General features: G+C 53.3%; 6 protein-coding genes across 6 annotated transcripts; 4 read left to right on the plus strand and 2 right to left on the minus strand.

Moving 5' to 3' along the window:
* Window positions 1-1,403: 1,403 nt before the first annotated feature.
* PG997_003807 (uncharacterized protein) lies at window positions 1,404-2,048 on the plus strand (the record flags this gene model as incomplete). The annotated part of the gene is made up of 1 exon (XM_066808122.1): window positions 1,404-2,048. One exon carries the CDS (start codon window positions 1,404-1,406, stop codon window positions 2,046-2,048), a length of 645 nt encoding a protein of 214 aa, XP_066671740.1.
* A 76-nt stretch (window positions 2,049-2,124) lies between these two features.
* Window positions 2,125-5,439, plus strand: PG997_003808 (NIK-1 nonidentical kinase-1; the record flags this gene model as incomplete). Its single annotated transcript, XM_066808123.1, has 4 exons — window positions 2,125-2,257; window positions 2,318-3,177; window positions 3,236-4,936; window positions 5,002-5,439. 4 exons carry the CDS (start codon window positions 2,125-2,127, stop codon window positions 5,437-5,439), a joined length of 3,132 nt encoding a protein of 1,043 aa, XP_066671741.1.
* Window positions 5,440-7,488: 2,049 nt separating this feature from the next.
* PG997_003809 (uncharacterized protein) lies at window positions 7,489-8,505 on the minus strand (the record flags this gene model as incomplete). The annotated part of the gene is made up of 2 exons (XM_066808124.1): window positions 7,489-7,657; window positions 8,390-8,505. 2 exons carry the CDS (start codon window positions 8,503-8,505, stop codon window positions 7,489-7,491), a joined length of 285 nt encoding a protein of 94 aa, XP_066671742.1.
* A 2,599-nt stretch (window positions 8,506-11,104) lies between these two features.
* Window positions 11,105-11,392, plus strand: PG997_003810 (uncharacterized protein; the record flags this gene model as incomplete). Its single annotated transcript, XM_066808125.1, has 2 exons — window positions 11,105-11,308; window positions 11,333-11,392. 2 exons carry the CDS (start codon window positions 11,105-11,107, stop codon window positions 11,390-11,392), a joined length of 264 nt encoding a protein of 87 aa, XP_066671743.1.
* A 1,811-nt stretch (window positions 11,393-13,203) lies between these two features.
* Window positions 13,204-14,560, plus strand: PG997_003811 (uncharacterized protein; the record flags this gene model as incomplete). The annotated part of the gene is made up of 6 exons (XM_066808126.1): window positions 13,204-13,319; window positions 13,379-13,412; window positions 13,466-13,642; window positions 13,704-13,758; window positions 13,832-14,059; window positions 14,115-14,560. 6 exons carry the CDS (start codon window positions 13,204-13,206, stop codon window positions 14,558-14,560), a joined length of 1,056 nt encoding a protein of 351 aa, XP_066671744.1.
* Window positions 14,561-16,426: 1,866 nt separating this feature from the next.
* PG997_003812 (uncharacterized protein) lies at window positions 16,427-17,060 on the minus strand (the record flags this gene model as incomplete). The annotated part of the gene is made up of 2 exons (XM_066808127.1): window positions 16,427-16,699; window positions 16,776-17,060. The coding sequence occupies 2 exons, from the start codon at window positions 17,058-17,060 to the stop codon at window positions 16,427-16,429; spliced, it is 558 nt and encodes a 185-aa protein (XP_066671745.1).
* Window positions 17,061-17,068: the final 8 nt, after the last annotated feature.

Below are 17,068 nucleotides of genomic sequence, written 5' to 3' on the forward strand. Positions count from 1 at the left end.
AGCTGCTACCTGTCTGCCATCAGACGTTTTAGGTTGTGACAAAGTCTGTAGTTCAACCCATCTAACTTAATCCAACTGACAGAACAAGACAAGCCCAGAGGATTTGACTTCCCGCCGTTTATGTAGGGTATGCCTGCCTGCCTGCATCGCCCATGCTAGGGCGGGCACAGGAACCCAGGGAACCCAGGAAGCCCAGCCCAGGGAGCACAGGAGCCAGCAGAGTCAGGGTCATTGGGCAGTACCACCACACACTCCATGAGGCAGGCCGACGAGGGCCGGCCATCCCAGATTCGAAGATCCTGGGATAGCGGCTAGGTAGTTCGGGGTCCATATTTGGGGGAGCACAAACCCCCCTTTGGCAATGGCAAAAGCGGTACCAGAAAGACATGCCATTACAATGTCCATGCCCTTTTCCTCGCCCTCCTCTCTTGTACTGGGCTGGCGGCCGACAGTACATATTTTCATGTTTAGCCTGCCTGCCTTTGTCTGCTGTTCCGCTTTCTCGTCCTGCCCCTGTTTTCTTAGGCCTTATCTTCGCTTGGCCTTGGGTGCAGCCACCAAATAACTGCAGTGAACCACCCACCTTTTTGCATTTGACGGCAATATCAGAAGTACACTGTACTCTCGCTCTCTCACTCCTTTGCTCTCCTCCCTCCACACACGCACAACCACCAGACCACACAAACACACACACACACACACACACCTACCTCTCTGCGCACACACGCACACACACACACACACAGAGAGAGAGAGAGAAAGCGAGAGAGACTGGGAGACACGCACGCACGCACGCACGCACTACCATCACAGTTGCGGCACACAAGCTCCTAACTCGAGTTATCTGGGATCCTGACCCGAATCTCAGCACCTCCACTTTCAAGTTCCCATCCTATCCCTTAACCATCAAAACTATCACACAACCGCTTGTCAACCTCAGCTGCGACTCATCCATTTTTTGCTGTCATCGCATCTCGTTTAATACATGTTTGACTGAATCGGGCAAAACAAAGAGCGGCTGCGTTTCTGTCCCACGACCCTCCCGACACACCTCCTCACGGGAAGTCCCATTGTCGTTATCCAGTCACCATCCACGTTGGCTACCCGCTGGTGCTAGCCGTTCGCCGACCGCTTAACGACCGCATCGCTGGGACCGGGCATGAAATTCGACCTCACGGAATAAGGACACGCCAAACAAAACAAAAAAATCATTCTCTCCTGGTTTTCTTTACGAAAGGGAGCTTTTCTTTACACCTCGCAAGATCCAGTTGCCAATGAATTGGTGATTCACGACATTATTTGTGCCTTTGCTAGGCCTGATTATTCGCTCCTTACCTACTGCCCAAAACCTAATCCAAATCGAATCATCTCGCCCACCGCCGAGTATCCGTGTCATGAGAATCATGGCCGACGATTCGGCTTTGGCAGCGGCTGCTGCCATAGTCAAGACGATAGCCGCCGGTGACCCCAAAGAGCCCATTACCGTAACCCCCTCTTCGTCGACAAGACTGCCGGGGCCAGCCAGCCCGGCCAAGGATGCTCTCGAGAGGGAGCTGTCGGCGCTGGCTGCCAGGGTCCAGCACCTGGAGGCCAAGGCCAGCATGTCTAACGCGCCCGTTTTCCCGGCTACACCCAATGAAACAACGGTCGAGCCTCTTTTCAGTGAAGAGACATCCTCGCCCAGGTCCATTACCGGCAAGTCTCTCATGCGATCTAAGTTATCACCGATCCCAAGTATTCGCCATGTTGGCACTGAAGATCGGCCCCCAAAGGCCTATGTGTCGCTGACTGACGAAGCTCTGGAGGGATTACGTGAACATATCGACGACCAGTCCAAACTCCTCGACAACCAGCGCCAGGAGTTGACCAACGTCAATGCCCAGCTGATCGAACAGAAGGCCCTACAAGAGAAGGCGCTTCGTCTCCTAGAAGAAGAGCGTGTCGCCACCCTCGAACGCGAGCTGTGGAAACACCAAAAAGGCCAACGAGGCTTTCCAGAAGGCTTTGCGGGAGATTGGCGAGATTACCACCGCTGTAGCTCATGGTGATTTGAGCAAACGAGTACGGATGAACTCGGTGGAAATGGACCCTGAGATCACAACTTTTAAGAGGACGATAAACACCATGATGGACCAACTTCAAGTCTTTTCCAGCGAAGTCTCTCGGGTTGCCCGTGAGGTCGGCACAGACGGCATGCTGGGTGGCCAAGCCATGATTGAAGGTGTCGATGGTACCTGGAAAGAGCTGACTGACAACGGTGAGTAGTCACATTGCTTCATTTCGTTGTCGTTCATGTCGTGCTAATAATGTCTACTAGTGAACGTGATGGCTCAAAATCTCACTGACCAAGTACGCGAGATCGCTTCTGTAACGACAGCGGTCGCGCATGGTGATTTGACCAAGAAAATCGAAAGACCGGCCAAGGGCGAAATTCTCCAACTTCAACAAACTATCAACACCATGGTCGATCAACTGCGCACTTTTGCTTCGGAGGTCAGTCGCGTGGCGCGTGATGTCGGAACCGAGGGCATGCTTGGTGGACAAGCGGATGTAATGGGAGTACAAGGCATGTGGAACGAGCTGACTGTCAACGTCAATGCTATGGCCGACAACCTCACCACCCAAGTCCGAGATATAGCCAAAGTCACAACAGCAGTCGCGAGAGGTGACCTGACGCAGAAGGTCCAAGCCGAGTGTAGGGGTGAAATCTTCGAGCTGAAGTCGACCATCAACTCTATGGTTGGCCAGCTCCAGCAGTTTGCATCCGAGGTCACCAAAATTGCCCGAGAGGTCGGTACAGAGGGACGGCTGGGAGGCCAGGCTATCGTTAATGACGTGCAAGGCACCTGGCGTGACCTGACCGACAACGTCAACGGCATGGCCATGAACTTGACCACCCAAGTGCGAGAGATCTCCAAGGTTACCACAGCCGTGGCTAAAGGCGACCTTACTAAGAAGATTGGCGTCGAAGTCAGGGGCGAGATTTTGGATCTGAAAAACACTATCAACTCCATGGTGGACCGTTTGAGTACATTTGCTTTCGAAGTCAGCAAAGTGGCCAGGGAGGTAGGCACAGACGGCACACTCGGTGGTCAGGCGCGTGTCGACGACGTGGAAGGAAAGTGGAAAGACCTCACCGAAAATGTCAATACAATGGCCTCGAACCTTACAACTCAGGTTCGGGGTATTTCAATGGTTACACAAGCCATCGCCGACGGCGATATGAGCCAAAAAGATCCGCGTTCCAGCAAAGGGCGAAGTTGCGGTGTTGAAAGAGACCATAAACAACATGGTTGACAGACTTTCTATTTTCTGCAACGAAGTCCAGCGAGTCGCCAAGGACGTGGGTGTCGATGGCAAGATGGGCGGTCAAGCAGACGTCGGCGGCCTAAAGGGAAGGTGGAAGGAAATCACGACCGACGTGAATACCATGGCCACCAACTTGACTACCCAAGTGAGAGCTTTCGGCGATATCACTAATGCTGCTACCGATGGAAATTTCACCAAACTAGTCGACGTCGAAGCCTCGGGTGAGATGGATGAGCTGAAGCGAAAGATCAACCAGATGGTGTACAATCTCCGCGACAGTATCCAGCGAAACACGCAAGCGAGAGAAGCTGCTGAACAGGCGAATAAGACCAAGTCTGAATTCCTGGCCAACATGTCGCACGAGATTCGAACACCCATGAACGGCATCATCGGCATGACGCAGTTGACATTGGACACGGACCTGACGCAATATCAGAGAGAAATGCTGAACATTGTGAACAACTTGGCTAACAGTCTGTTGACCATCATTGATGACATTCTGGACTTGTCCAAGATTGAGGCCAGGCGCATGGTAATTGAGGAGATCCCGTATACCCTGCGAGGAACTGTGTTCAATGCTCTCAAGACGCTTGCCGTCAAGGCCAACGAGAAATTCTTGGATCTCACCTACCGCGTGGACCACTCCGTGCCCGACTACGTGGTGGGAGACTCTTTCCGTCTACGCCAGATCATCCTCAACCTTGTAGGCAACGCCATCAAGTTCACCGAACACGGCGAGGTCAGTCTTACCATCAGCAAGGCCGAAAACGCTACGGTCAAGCACCCCAACGAGTACGCGCTCGAGTTTGTCGTCTCCGATACGGGAATAGGAATCCCGCAGGATAAGCTGGATTTGATCTTCGATACATTCCAGCAAGCAGACGGCTCGATGACGCGGAAATTTGGCGGTACTGGTCTGGGGCTTTCAATTTCCAAGAGGCTAGTCAGCCTGATGGGTGGTGACGTCTGGGTTCAGAGCGAGTTCGGAAAGGGCAGTTCGTTCTATTTCACGTGCGTCGTCAAGCTCGCCAACGGCGACTTGTCCATGATTGAAAAACAATTGAAGCCGTATAAGGAACACCAAGTACTCTTTGTCGATAGGGGACGGACGCGTTTCGGCAAGGAAATTGTGTCCATCCTTCAGAGTCTTGGCCTGGTCCCTGTGGTTGTTACCCAAGAAGGCCCTAGCCGAGACCTTGGATCTGATGAGCCGCCATACGACGTCATCATTGTCGACTCTATCGAAACAGCCCGACGCCTACGAGCTATCGATGATTTCAAATATCTCCCTATCGTCCTGCTGGCCCCTGTTGTGCACGTCAGTCTGAAATCGTGCTTGGATCTGGGTATCACGTCATACATGACAACACCCTGCAAGCCTATCGATCTCGGGAACGGTATGGTTCCGGCACTGGAGAATCGTGCTACGCCATCTCTTGCAGATAACACGAGGTCTTTCGAGATTCTCCTTGCTGAAGACAACCGTGTGAACCAGAGGTTAGCCGTCAAAATCTTGGAGAAATATCACCATGTGGTGACGGTAGTCGGAAACGGCCTCGAGGCCGTGGAGAAGGTGAAAGAGAAGAAGTTCGACGTGATTCTGATGGACGTCCAGATGCCCATAATGGTATGACCCCCCTTTCCCTCCGTGCAACCCCTGGATCCCCTCGTTGCTGACGTGTACACTTCCAGGGCGGCTTTGAAGCGACGGGCAAGATCCGAGAATACGAACGGAGTCTCGGCGCCCAACGGACACCCATTATCGCCTTGACGGCGCACGCCATGATGGGTGACCGCGAAAAGTGTATACAAGCACAGATGGACGAGTACCTCTCCAAGCCACTGCAGCAGAACCACCTTATTCAGACGATCCTAAAGTGTGCTACCCTCGGCGGGGCACTGCTGGAGAAGAACCGCGAACGTGAGTTAGCACGTTCAACAGAACAGGGCAACCAGCACCTCCAAAACGGAGCAAACGTGCCCCGGCCCAGTTTGGAACCTCGGGCTATTACCTCGACAGAGCCGCTGGGCAGCATCACCAGTCCAACCCTGGTGACAGCAGATCAGGATGATCCACTAGCAAGGGCACGTAATGCGAGTCTTTCTGAAACCTGTTTAGCAACCAACTAACGTTGCATTGCGGTTGTTTAGCATCTCCTACGGGCGCATAGCAACTGATGTTTCTGTCTCCAAAGCCCGCTTGTTTTGGACAAGAAAACGTAGTGCTATACTACGTCGCTGTCCGAGTTAGCAATCTGTCTTTCTCGCATGTATTCAGCATCAGTCAGCTTGATACCCTCTGTCCGTCATATCTCCTGCATTGCGTCAATTTTTCTATCACGGTCTGCGTTACGAAATATTCCTGTTTTTATGTTTTTTATTACTCTCGTTTCAGGACTCTTGGATGGAAAGGTTTTATGAAGCACGGTTGCCCTTTTGAGGCCATGCATTAGTATATGATAGGGGTTGTCGAGATCAAGTACAACCTGGATGGGTGCGAACAGGATCAAACACAATTACTTGTTTGAGACTCTCTTTGGCGTTTATTCACTCGGGACGGGTATCTCACTTTTGCGGCCTCGATCTGTCGACTATCCTTATGATATTGGCAGGACGGTGGAGTCCGTTGCTGCATTTGCCCAGGACTTGAACTGGAAAGGCGTAGGATCGCATGTTGCTTTGCGCAGTTCTAGCTGCATGTTGTTTGGAGTACTTTGTGAGGACGTAGTCACCAGCGGCTACCAATACATGGGAGGGGTTTCGAGACTAAATCAGCTCTTCAAGCCAGGCCTGTCGGACGATGACCCTTATATGGGGGGATGGAGTTTATTCATATCATATATATTGAATGATGAGTGGCGCTCGTGATCCGCCTGTACGATCAAACATGAGCTTGTTCTTCTACGAAGCCACCTACATAGCTGCTGACTGTGACAACCAACATATATCCTGATGTTCGCAGCAAATCAGCAACACGAGGGGTGCTGTGGCGTCTGGTCGAGGACCATAGGATAAAGGGGTATGCCCCTTTCTAGTGTGGCCAAAGGTCCGACAATACACCCATTCAATACAAATATCAGTACCATATTACATCTCTGCCAACGAAGCTCTGTATGCACACCCCCATGTCTTGTCGGGCACGTGTCTGTAATCCACAATAAAGCCCGATACATAAGTGACTAGTCCGCCTCACTTGACACCGCAAGCCTTCTTCGGTCCAAGCCGGCCGTGAGTTCCCCATTTCCGCCGAAAGATTAATGATCAGGGCCGCACGACGGGGCTGGCTAAGAAGCATGTCGATATATTCTACTGCCCAGGTTACCCTGTCGTCTTCCGCCGCGGCCGTAGAGCGTACTGCGGCATACCACACGGAGCAAGGTAACAAAACATTGTCCAACACCGTTGCGCTCCGACCCGGGTACGGCCTCCACGACTGCCAGGCTGTCAGGCTGCGCGGATGGCCCAAGAGGGGCAGCGGTGGTATGGGATATTGGTCCCCGTCCCCATAGATAGCTCGGAGCAAGGAATGAGCCCAACCTCGGGCCCGACGTTGGGTTGATCAATTTGCCATGCTCGCTTTGCAGCCCCGGGACCATGGCTCGGGCCTATTTGAGGTATTCGGCGATGAGATGTGTCGAAGCCGCTTGGTCCCGTCCCCTGTCGCAGTAACACAGTGAATGGGAACGCTAAAGAAGACGCATCGAACCAAGTTTGACCGACTGAACCAAGTGGATAAAGACCATATCTGTTGATACAGTATGGCCCAAGGCTGCTGCTAGATGTAACGTCAAGAGGCGGCCCTGCAATACTCGATAAGATGGTTGGTAACTAGGAGATGGATGACCTGGGCTAACAAAGACCAGCAGATGGCCACGAAAAGCATCAAAAGCATAGCTTCAATCATCCAGGGCGTCGTGGGTCAATCAGACGGCCACCAAGTCCTTCGTTGCAATGATGATGTTCAACATGTCACTCATCAAATGGGGAATACAAGCCCTACATAGAGGTGTGGCTTAACCCATTTCTACCTTCAAGCAACTTGCTTCTTCTGATACCGGAATGATGGTAAAGCTGAATAGAGGAAACGGGTAAGCATGCAATCCTTTCATTTGGTTGGGCTCTGAGGCATACCTACAGAAACCCCGAACTACACCGTACCATGTCCACAGTCCTTGATCTTTAGGCGTCCTTTTTCTTCTCTTCTTTGCCCTCGCTGCCCTTACTGCCGGCCTTGTCCAAGTCAGGTGACTCAGCTGCGGTGGCTGTCTCGTACTGGGCTAATAGTTCATCAAGCTTGGTCTCAAGCTTCGTAAGGTTTGCCTCCATCGCGGCGGCCTGCTGCTCACCCCTGTGCCCATTCGAAATTAGCCAGCTACCCCCAAATGGCGTTTATGAATTGCATGGTTGCGAGGACATGGTGGTGTGCCAGATTCCGACGAGGGGAATGGGGAATTCGAGAATGCCATGATGACCCGCGGCAACACCACCGCCTGATGCGGTACGCTGGCCGCACTTGCGGAGTGTTTGAACTTTCTTCTCGGGAGCTATTCGACAAGACGGGGCCTGCAGAATGCCATCAAGCATTGGACGGCATTCTGGCCGAGTGAGACAAGGATTTCCCATCCAGGCCATGGAGAAGAAGGTGCCCAGGAAAATACGCATCGCTGGCGATCTAGACCGACCGGTACCAGGGAGAGTGGCACGAGTGGAGGACAGCAAAGCTGTGATGGTTCAAGCCAGCGGGCCACTTGGGACTCTGACGGCCTGGTACCTAAGTACACCACGCCACACAGCACACGAGGCGGGCATGGATGGGTTAGATTGCATGGATGCAGGAGACCGCATGGGTGTTCGGGAGGCGCATTCTTGCCAATGGTGTTTGTGCCATGGGAAAGTCGGGATTGAACAGGGCGAAAGAGGGATGTTTCCCATGCCAGACTAGAGGGAGGCGCGAGACCTTGGAGACGTACCTGGCGAGGTCTTTGAAGGCCTAGAACGGTTATGGGGCCGTGTCAGCCGCTCGCTGGGTGAAAATGCGGGGATATAGAGCGCGCAAGTATGCAGTTCATATGTTCCAGACTCCCCTCCCTCACTCACCTGTGCCATTTCGGCCTGAGTCGACGATGCCGCCCCAGGCGCGGAGCCGCTCGAGGAGCCGTCGTTTTGGTTGCTGTCTCGCTCCTTGCTTCCGGACATGGTGATGTGATCTTGGGGATGGGCGAAGCGGCGTAGGCGTGGGCGTGGGCGTGATGTATCTTGAAGAGAAAAGGTTTCTTTCTCTTACGGCGTCATGCAATCTCGGTTGGCTTGATGCACGCATGCAAAAATGTTAATAAACAGCGAAATGCGGTCCGACACGGACACGGCTTCCTCTCTGGCTCGAGGTAACAGTGAAGCGCTCGACCAGGGGGTGGTAGGTTGCGAAGGAGATATCTCCGGAATCTGGAGTCGTCGCTTTCTTTTCCGATAATCAAAAAACAGCACACACCTTTTGCCACAAGGCTAACAATTTCAGAGGATGCGTGGTCGTGGTCCAGCCTCTTCATCGACCAATCCAGGGGGCTGTAGGTAGGTACCGACTAGTACCCGACAGGTGAACTTGTCTCGGTGCCAAGGTTGTTTTTAGGGGGGAGGCCTACTGGACTCAGCAGCTGGAGAGAAGTGGCCTAAAAGCAGCCTCCAGGTCGGGCGAGGTGGGGGGTTCTGAGGTTCTGAGGTTCTGATTTTATCCACAGCGTCGGCGATAAGCTGGCACACGTGCGATAAGAGAAGCCCTTCTTCGTCTCGTCACTTGTCACTTTCTAGTTGGTTACTTGAGCAGATCCTAGATTGATTAATGTGCAGTCCGTATTGGACGGGCACGGGCTGATCTCGGTAGGCTAAGAGGGATGTAAGTATTGATGATGATCATGGCATGGCCGGAATACTCGCTGCGGGTAACACCTGCCCTGCCTACTACTTACTACCTACGCCTCGAGTATGGAAGCAAGGCAATGGGACGGGGTTCAACCCGGCAACCAAGGCAGTCAGTATGTAGTACCTGGGTATTTGCATGCCACCTCCTCTATCTGGTAGGCATCATCAGTTGCCTCGCCTCATGCGATCCAAGTTTCCCGACAGTCGGTCGGTCATGTGCATTCTAGAACGATTCTTCCACCTGCTACGGAGTACCATTGAACACAGATACACCAACAGGCCCGCTGGCTGCTGCCAGAATCCGGTCCTTCTCGTGGGAATAAGTCGACCCAGCAGGCAATGCCACTCCACAACACACGAGCGACAGCCGTCCGACTGGCGCGTCTCGCCTATACTCCCCATCCCATGACGGTGGCTTGACTCGGTCAGACCTTTATCTGCCTTCCAATTAGCCGGCCTCGAGTTGAGTTGAACCCACCGGCAGAAAGCCCTGCCGGCACGATGTCATTCAGCACCCAACTGCCAACATCAGTTGATAAGGCCTCATCCAAACAATGGGTCGCCCACGGTGTCCCTCAGGCGCAGGGGGGAGGGGGCACGTGCTTGTTGACACCGGGCCATCTTTGATTCAGGTTGCAGCCACACCGATCGAACTGATACCGAGGAGACGACGATCAGAGTTTGGCACCAAATACTTGTACAGAAATGCCCCTCGTCCAGCTAAGACAGAGAAGGAGATTTAACTCGAGCCGCATCCCGCAAACTGGCTGACGGCCTCGCGTTTGGGCCTTTCCGTAAGTCGCTCCGTTCCTGGCGGCGGCGCTAACGGTACGGCACCCTCTTTGTAGTAGGTAGTCTTTCCAATATTGTACACGAGGCACCGTGCTGGGTAGGTGGGCGACTGTAGGTGTAGCTTGCATGAGACACAACTCACAGACATGCAAGCTAGCCGCGGCCCCCAAAAGGGACTTGGACCTGAAGGCGGAAGGGAGAAGTGTAGCCTTAGGTAGCATCTCGATGCATAAATTTCGAATCACGATGGCACTCTATTTACGGGGCCAGGACCGTGAAAAGGTGGTGTTCAACTGTCGGACCTGGCAGGCTGGCCACGCTGGGTACATCTGCGACTTTTGGTCCCGGGTGGGGATCAAAACGGTTTTTGGGAAATAGGTATACAATACACAAATAAGCAAGAAAACCAGTGGCAGTATCGATCGCACATAGCAATAGTCGATCTGCTCCGACCTGCACGCCTGGCCACCCACCTCCGGGCGAGCCAATCCCAGTGCTCCCTTCTCCCTTTCCCGGCCAATCAAGCACCGTCTCGACTCTCGAGCAGGCAGCCTGGCAAGTCAGACCTGGCCCGGGCAATGGAAAGGGTAGGGAAAATATAATAAAGCACGACAAACATGGCAGCACCCGCGCGTCATCCCTCAAGCTCAGGGATCTGAGAGTGCTTGGCGGCTGTCACCGAGAACGCTAGGACTGACCCGAGCGACCTTTCCAAACTAGCCGGTTGGCTGTGCGAGATGGCCGAGGCGAGAACTCGAGCACCATCTCGATGCACTTACATATTCTAGCACACTGTTTGCCAGGCAGGTAGATCATTCTTATAAGTATGCGAAGCACAGAACCACATCGGCAATCCGATGCCAGCACCTGATAAGCTGCCAGGTCGCCCATCGGCTGGATCAGCCTGGAGACGCGACGCGGATGATGAAAAAGGAGGAAAAGGCTGCACCTCTTCCCCAACCCAACACAAGTGTGTACAAGGTTCGCTCGGCGATCTCGATCCGTTACCACACCCACGTCGTATGATCCGGCTCCTGGGCAGAAAGGTTATTGGAAAATGCCAGTCTGCCGCGACCGACTGCGTACAATGCCCATCGCCTTTCCCTTCCACTACATCATACGACTGGCCTCGACGTCGATGCGAAAGCAGAAACGAGATGCGAAAGAACGGATCGCTGTCCTGGGATTCCGGCAACCTGCCCGGCCTGGCCTGGGTATCCAGAGCGCTACCGGTGCCCTGGATGGACTGGTCCGACTGGATCCCCCATCCACCGTAAAAGATGCACTACCAGTAAGTACAGTATCCATTCCGTAGGACGGCAGGGTGCAAGGTGGGTGGCAGACCGTCGAAAGGGAGGAGCCAAATGATCAGTAAATACATGTTTGGAATCCAATCGATCGATATGGGTGATAAGTACATAGGTAGGGAGTAATTAGTAGTGGTTCTTGTCGACGTTTTTTCTGGAGGCACTCCGGCCAGACAGGCCCAGGCCAGGTTCCTTTTGCTCTATGCGAGCTGCATGCAGAAGGGTGCCGGCCTAGCAGGTTTCACTCTATTGGTGGGCTAGAGAGCCGTCAACAAGCTCGAGCGCCGTCTCTGACCTCATAGGCTGGGGGGTCGCTGGACGGTATTCGACGCAAGGCTGCCGTTTCGGCTGTCTTCTTCCTGGCCATCCCGTCAAGTCAACAATGAATGGCCGAGTAACGAAGCAGGACCGCGGCTGCGCACCAATTCCTCCACTGTTTCTCCCCATCGAAGCATGCAAGTACATACGTGTCTCTCCTGGCAGGCTGGATGATCGAACTCCCAATGAAACAGGGCGAGATGCCGGTTTGGATGCACGTAGTAGTCGCTTTGTCTCTCTCACTCTCGCTCTCGCTCTCTGCAGGGCCCATTACTCAGTCTCGTTGGGTTTGTTGTCATTGATCTGAAGGGCACAGGAGCAAGGAAGAAGCGGGTTGTCCTGTGTTAGCTACCTACATACCTACCTACCTTCAAGGACCTGGGGCCCGCCTGCTGCATACCTACCTACCTACCTTCTGTACCTACCTACCGCCAACCCATCAATTGATCAATTGATTGATTCGATGGATCGTGGGATGGTTCTCCTTGCTCGCCTGCTCACGCACGCACGCACTTCAAGTAAGTAAGTAAGTAAGTAAGTAAGTATTTTATCACTAGCGTCGGCTGCAACTGAGCGTTCCCAGGCAGACCCAAGCCTGGCTAGTTCCTGCCTAGTAGGCCTAGTAGTAGTCCCCTCTCAGGCTCAGACTCTCCTCCCCAGTGGATAGGGCCATTAGCGCTCCTGTTACCGTCTGGTACTTTGCAGGCCGTCGCTTTTAGCCCTGCTTTGGGCCATGTACTGGCAAGTAGTCGCAGTCGCAGGCCTGCCTTGCCGTAATCCAGAAGTCGAATTCCGTTTGACCTGCTGTATTTCGATCCTCACCTGGTGTTCCCTCTCATCGAGATCTGAATTTTCTGTCGGGATCGCCATGACTTAATGTTCCTCAAGAACCAGCTCTGCATCCATGATGCTAATTCTTCAGATTGCCCTTAAACATTGCCATTGACCTCCCTCGGCCTCTTCACTTTCCCATTTCGTTTGCTTTATGCCACGTCCAGTCTGCCACCTCCCCATCCATCCTCCACCACGGACGACCAATCCCAACAGCTGTACCACCGAATATCCAAGGCGCCGCACCCGCCTAGGACTCGATTCTCCTGCTCCGTCACCCACGCCGAGCCACCTGTGCTCCGGAACCATCTATTTCTTCGGCCTGCCCAAGCAGAAAGCAGACCACTGGGACACTTTCGCAAACAACTTCGCCAACCTACCGGTCCTTCGTTCTTGGCCCTTCGACTCCAGCTCTTCGTCTCGACGGTCTTTCACGTACGCCCCCGTTGCAACGACCACGGACAACAGCCAACTGGTTATTAGACCCGTTGAAGCAGGGAGAATCAAGTGAAAACGACAAGCAAGCAATCGAAGGAGACAGAGCCGCGCTTGGCTTAACAGCACAGGGGGGAGACATTGGAGCGCCGACAAACCTGTGAACCTACCTATTCGGCAAGTGCAGACCAGGATTTACCGAGACGCGTCCACAGGCCAATCCTATCTTGGTCGAGGTTCATGGACACTGGGGCTATCACCCTCACATCTGGCCTACAAGGCTGAAACCGTCTATATGAATCAACTCGAGCAAATCTTTGGCGAGCTGGGTATCTCTCACTACCTCGAGACTTTTCTTGATCAGGGGTTCGACACGTGGGAGACCATCCTGGACATAACCGAATCGGATTTGTAAGTGTTGGGCGCTCGATTTTGGATGGCGACCAGGCCTCATGGCTAACTGATACAAGGGATGCACTCGGTGTGAAGTTGGGCCACCGGAGGGTATGAAACCGTTCACTCCTACCCATATGGATATGCCATACTGACATTCCGAGAAGAAATTGCAGCGACGGATTGCCAACTACCGCGGGCAGCAAGTACCGGTCACAACGCTTGTGTCCCCGACGCGCACCAGTATAGAAGATACGTCATCCAACGGCAACAAGCCAGCCCAGCCCGAGACAAAAGATGTCACAACCTCGACAAAACGCAAATACCGTCGGCACCCCAAGGTTCGTTACTAAAACAAAAGTTATGCCACGCGCCTCGGCAGATTGCTAATATTGCCCATAGACTGATGAGCATGCTCCTGAGCGACCACCTTCCGCTTACGTCCTGTTCTCAAATAGTACGTGTTTCCAACCCGGCGCTGTGCCGACCCGATATGGCATACTGGTGGCAGTGCTGACTCGAGAATATAGAGATGCGTGACGATTTGAAGGGCCAGAACCTGACGTTCACCGAAATTGCGAAGCTTGTTGGTGAAAATTGGCAAAATCTGGATCGGAACGAGAAAGAGCCGTATGAAACACAAGCTCAAGAGGCAAAAGAGCGCTACAATCGAGAGATGGCCGAGTATAAGAAGACGCCCGAGTACAGGGCGTATTGTGATTACCTACAGGAATTTCGCAAACGGCAGGCAGCTCATGGTTCGTCTAATAATGGCGTCGCTGCTTATTACGCCACTGCTAACGCCTATCGTAGATAAAGACGCTTCGAAAAGGATTAAGACGGAAGCGGACAGTGGCTTTCGCGGGAGTAGCTCCAGTATATCGATGGGATCCAACGGCATAGCCTGTGGGAGTGGTTCAGAGAGTCAGCCTGGGAGCGAGCCACCACCGACGCGCAAGCAGCGGATGAGCTCGATTGCATCTCAGTCTGAGGTCCGCATGTCTCCTGTTCTAAACACGCATTCTCTGCAGCATTCGCCTGACCATCTGTCACATTCACCTCTTGGCCTACCGGCAGATGATATGTCGGGCGGCGCCAGACCGCGCGGCATCTCCAGCCCCGGTCTGCGCGAGGCGCCTGTTAAGCCGCCGCGCCGACAGTCGACAATGCCGGAAAGCCAACAGATCCCCGAAAGCTCACCAACGTCGACATTGCCCCCTTTCGGAGGCGGTACCATCATCTGCCGCACACTCTCCTGAATCAAACGCCCCCTCTCCATGCCGAGTCTTCCTCATTCCAATAGCTCTGGTGGCCCGGGTTATTGGTCCCGGCCACCATCGTTGAGGAAGGATCAGTCATCCTCGGGGAGTGTATCGTCACTTGCGTCCTACTCGACACCCCGGACGCCAAGCGAGGCATCTCTACCGATCCATGCACTGCTGTCCTCCAAACCCGAAATGCCCTCAGGCACTCAACTTCCGACCCCTCTTCCATACGAGAGTTCGATACCTGCCAGGCCATCAGCGAGTATGCAACAACATCCAGGTCGCCCCCTGGCCAGCAACTGCCAACCCCACAACAACATCAACATCAACATCAGCATCAACAGCAACAGCAGCCTCACCTTCAACTTCAACCGCAGCCGCAGCCGCAGCCGCAGCCACCGCCTCCGCCACCCATTACGGGGCGGTCATATACCAACAGCATGTCACCAAATCAGGCTGAACCACCAATGGCACCTTATCCCATTAGCCCACTCAACCATCTCCCTCCTATGATGACATCCCAGCCCCCATTGGGACTCCCCACGACTCAATCGGCTCCCATGGCATCAAATACATCCGTTGCTGCCGACGCTGGACTTGATGGCATGAGTGCCTTGCTGCGGGCTAGCGACATTGTGGGGCGAGGCAACTTATAACTACGTTGGATGAATCTATCACGCAGTTTCCATCATGTTGCTCTGCGGCGCAAGAATATGTTAGCCAGACGCTCGGAAGCTTAGCGCTCATATGTCTAAACCCGTTTGCTTTCTCCTGTATAAGCCTGCAAATCTCGTATGCATTGGCTAGCGAATCGCCGAGTGTCACAGAGTTTTTATCATTTTACTGTTTTAATACCCCTCGCGCCCTGCGAGCATGACAAACTATCAGATTTGTGCAGCAAATACCACCGTTACTATCAGCGTGGAATCGGAGTTCGGGGGCGTATTATTATACTTGGGGAAATGGCTGGCGTTCTTCTGGTATCTCATTGGCGTGCCTCCTTGCGGACCAAAAATCACATTCGGGGCCTTTACCCTAGGCGTATCTTTTTCTTTTTCTTTTTCTTTTTTTGTTTCCCTACTCATCTTTGTCGCGGCGTTGCTCCTGAATTGAGCAACTTGGATGTCATCTTGGCCCTGGAAGAACCGCCATCTTCTCCATCCACAAGGGATATGCGTGGTGACTTTATTTTATTTATATAAGATCTGCCATGCTTCGTTGCAGCGGCCGCACGTGGTCGACCTGGTTTCTTATGCGGGACGTTATTTTCCAGTTTCCCAGGAACGCCTACCTTTTTGACGGCGCAAGGTTGGTCGGCATTGGAGTTGGAAAGGCGATATGGGATTTTGGGAGCTCTTGAACACACCCGAAGGAGAACGTATGTATGTGTGTACGTGTATGTAGAGCAGTGCCTGAAGTATCTGCTACCTTCTATACCGAGCTCCGTGAAAATAAAAACAACCAAATAATTAACTCCATGCTCCTCTTGGGTGTTTCGGCAGGAAGAATCAGCATCATTCGGAAATTGCACCAAGAAAGCAGATACAAGAACGGATGATGACGCCTAACGATCGATTATGGTTTTCTTCATGGGGCCACAGAAAGAATAATCTCAACACGTAATCTGTCATTCAAGGTGGCTGTATATTGCAGAACTCATCAAGTCATAGAATTGAAGACGGACAGGAATGAACCCCCAGACTCCACGAGCACCCACGCAATCAGCCTCGCCGACACAGGGGCGGCACTATCGCTACCTAACCTGCAGGTATATGTTTCAGTCGTTCAATCGTATGCACATCATCTCCCAATACGGAGTTCCACTAATTGGGGGTATACATGTATAATCTTGAGGGACGATTAGGCCTCGCCCGTGATCTCAGCATTGGGATCTCTTCGAATATCCAGCTCCATCAGTTCCGGGGTATTCTCAATCATAAGGCCCTTCTCGTTGGCCAAGTGCAGCAGACAGATGAAGCAGAAACTTGTGGAGATGTCGTCCATGACCGGCTTGGGGTAGACCGCTTGGAGATTGTTCATGACGCTAGTAAATTTCAACGTCGGCTCGGGCTTGGGCGCGCTTGCGCTTGCCTCACCGTCCGTTGGCGGTGTCGGTGTCCGGGTGTCCGGGTCCTGGTGTCACACGTGTCAGCTGATGCCATTGCAGTTCCGAAGACACCCCCGAGTCATGTGGGGGCGGGAGGCTCACCTCTAGTCCTTCCAGAGACATGCCCGTCCAGAGCTCCTCCTTGAGTCGCCGCACGTCAACCTTTTTGGCAACTCTAGCGTATTGTACATAGTCTGGCCGCAGTCTGCGAGTCGAAGTGACAAGTTGTGTCCCGAATCCGCCCATGGTCATACCACCATCCAGCATGGCGGTGAATCCTGGGTTCTCTGTCATGGGGGCTTCAGCACCAGGCGAGAAGTGGTCTCTCGCGTCCGCAAACTCAAGGTCATCATCGTCATCAAGAAGGCCGCCGCCGGGCAGCGGCATCTCGTCAT

Source organism: Apiospora hydei, assembly GCF_038363865.1.
Source record: "Apiospora hydei strain CBS 114990 chromosome Unknown utg000004l_segment0_segment0, whole genome shotgun sequence".
NCBI classification, from domain to species: domain Eukaryota; kingdom Fungi; phylum Ascomycota; class Sordariomycetes; order Amphisphaeriales; family Apiosporaceae; genus Apiospora; species Apiospora hydei.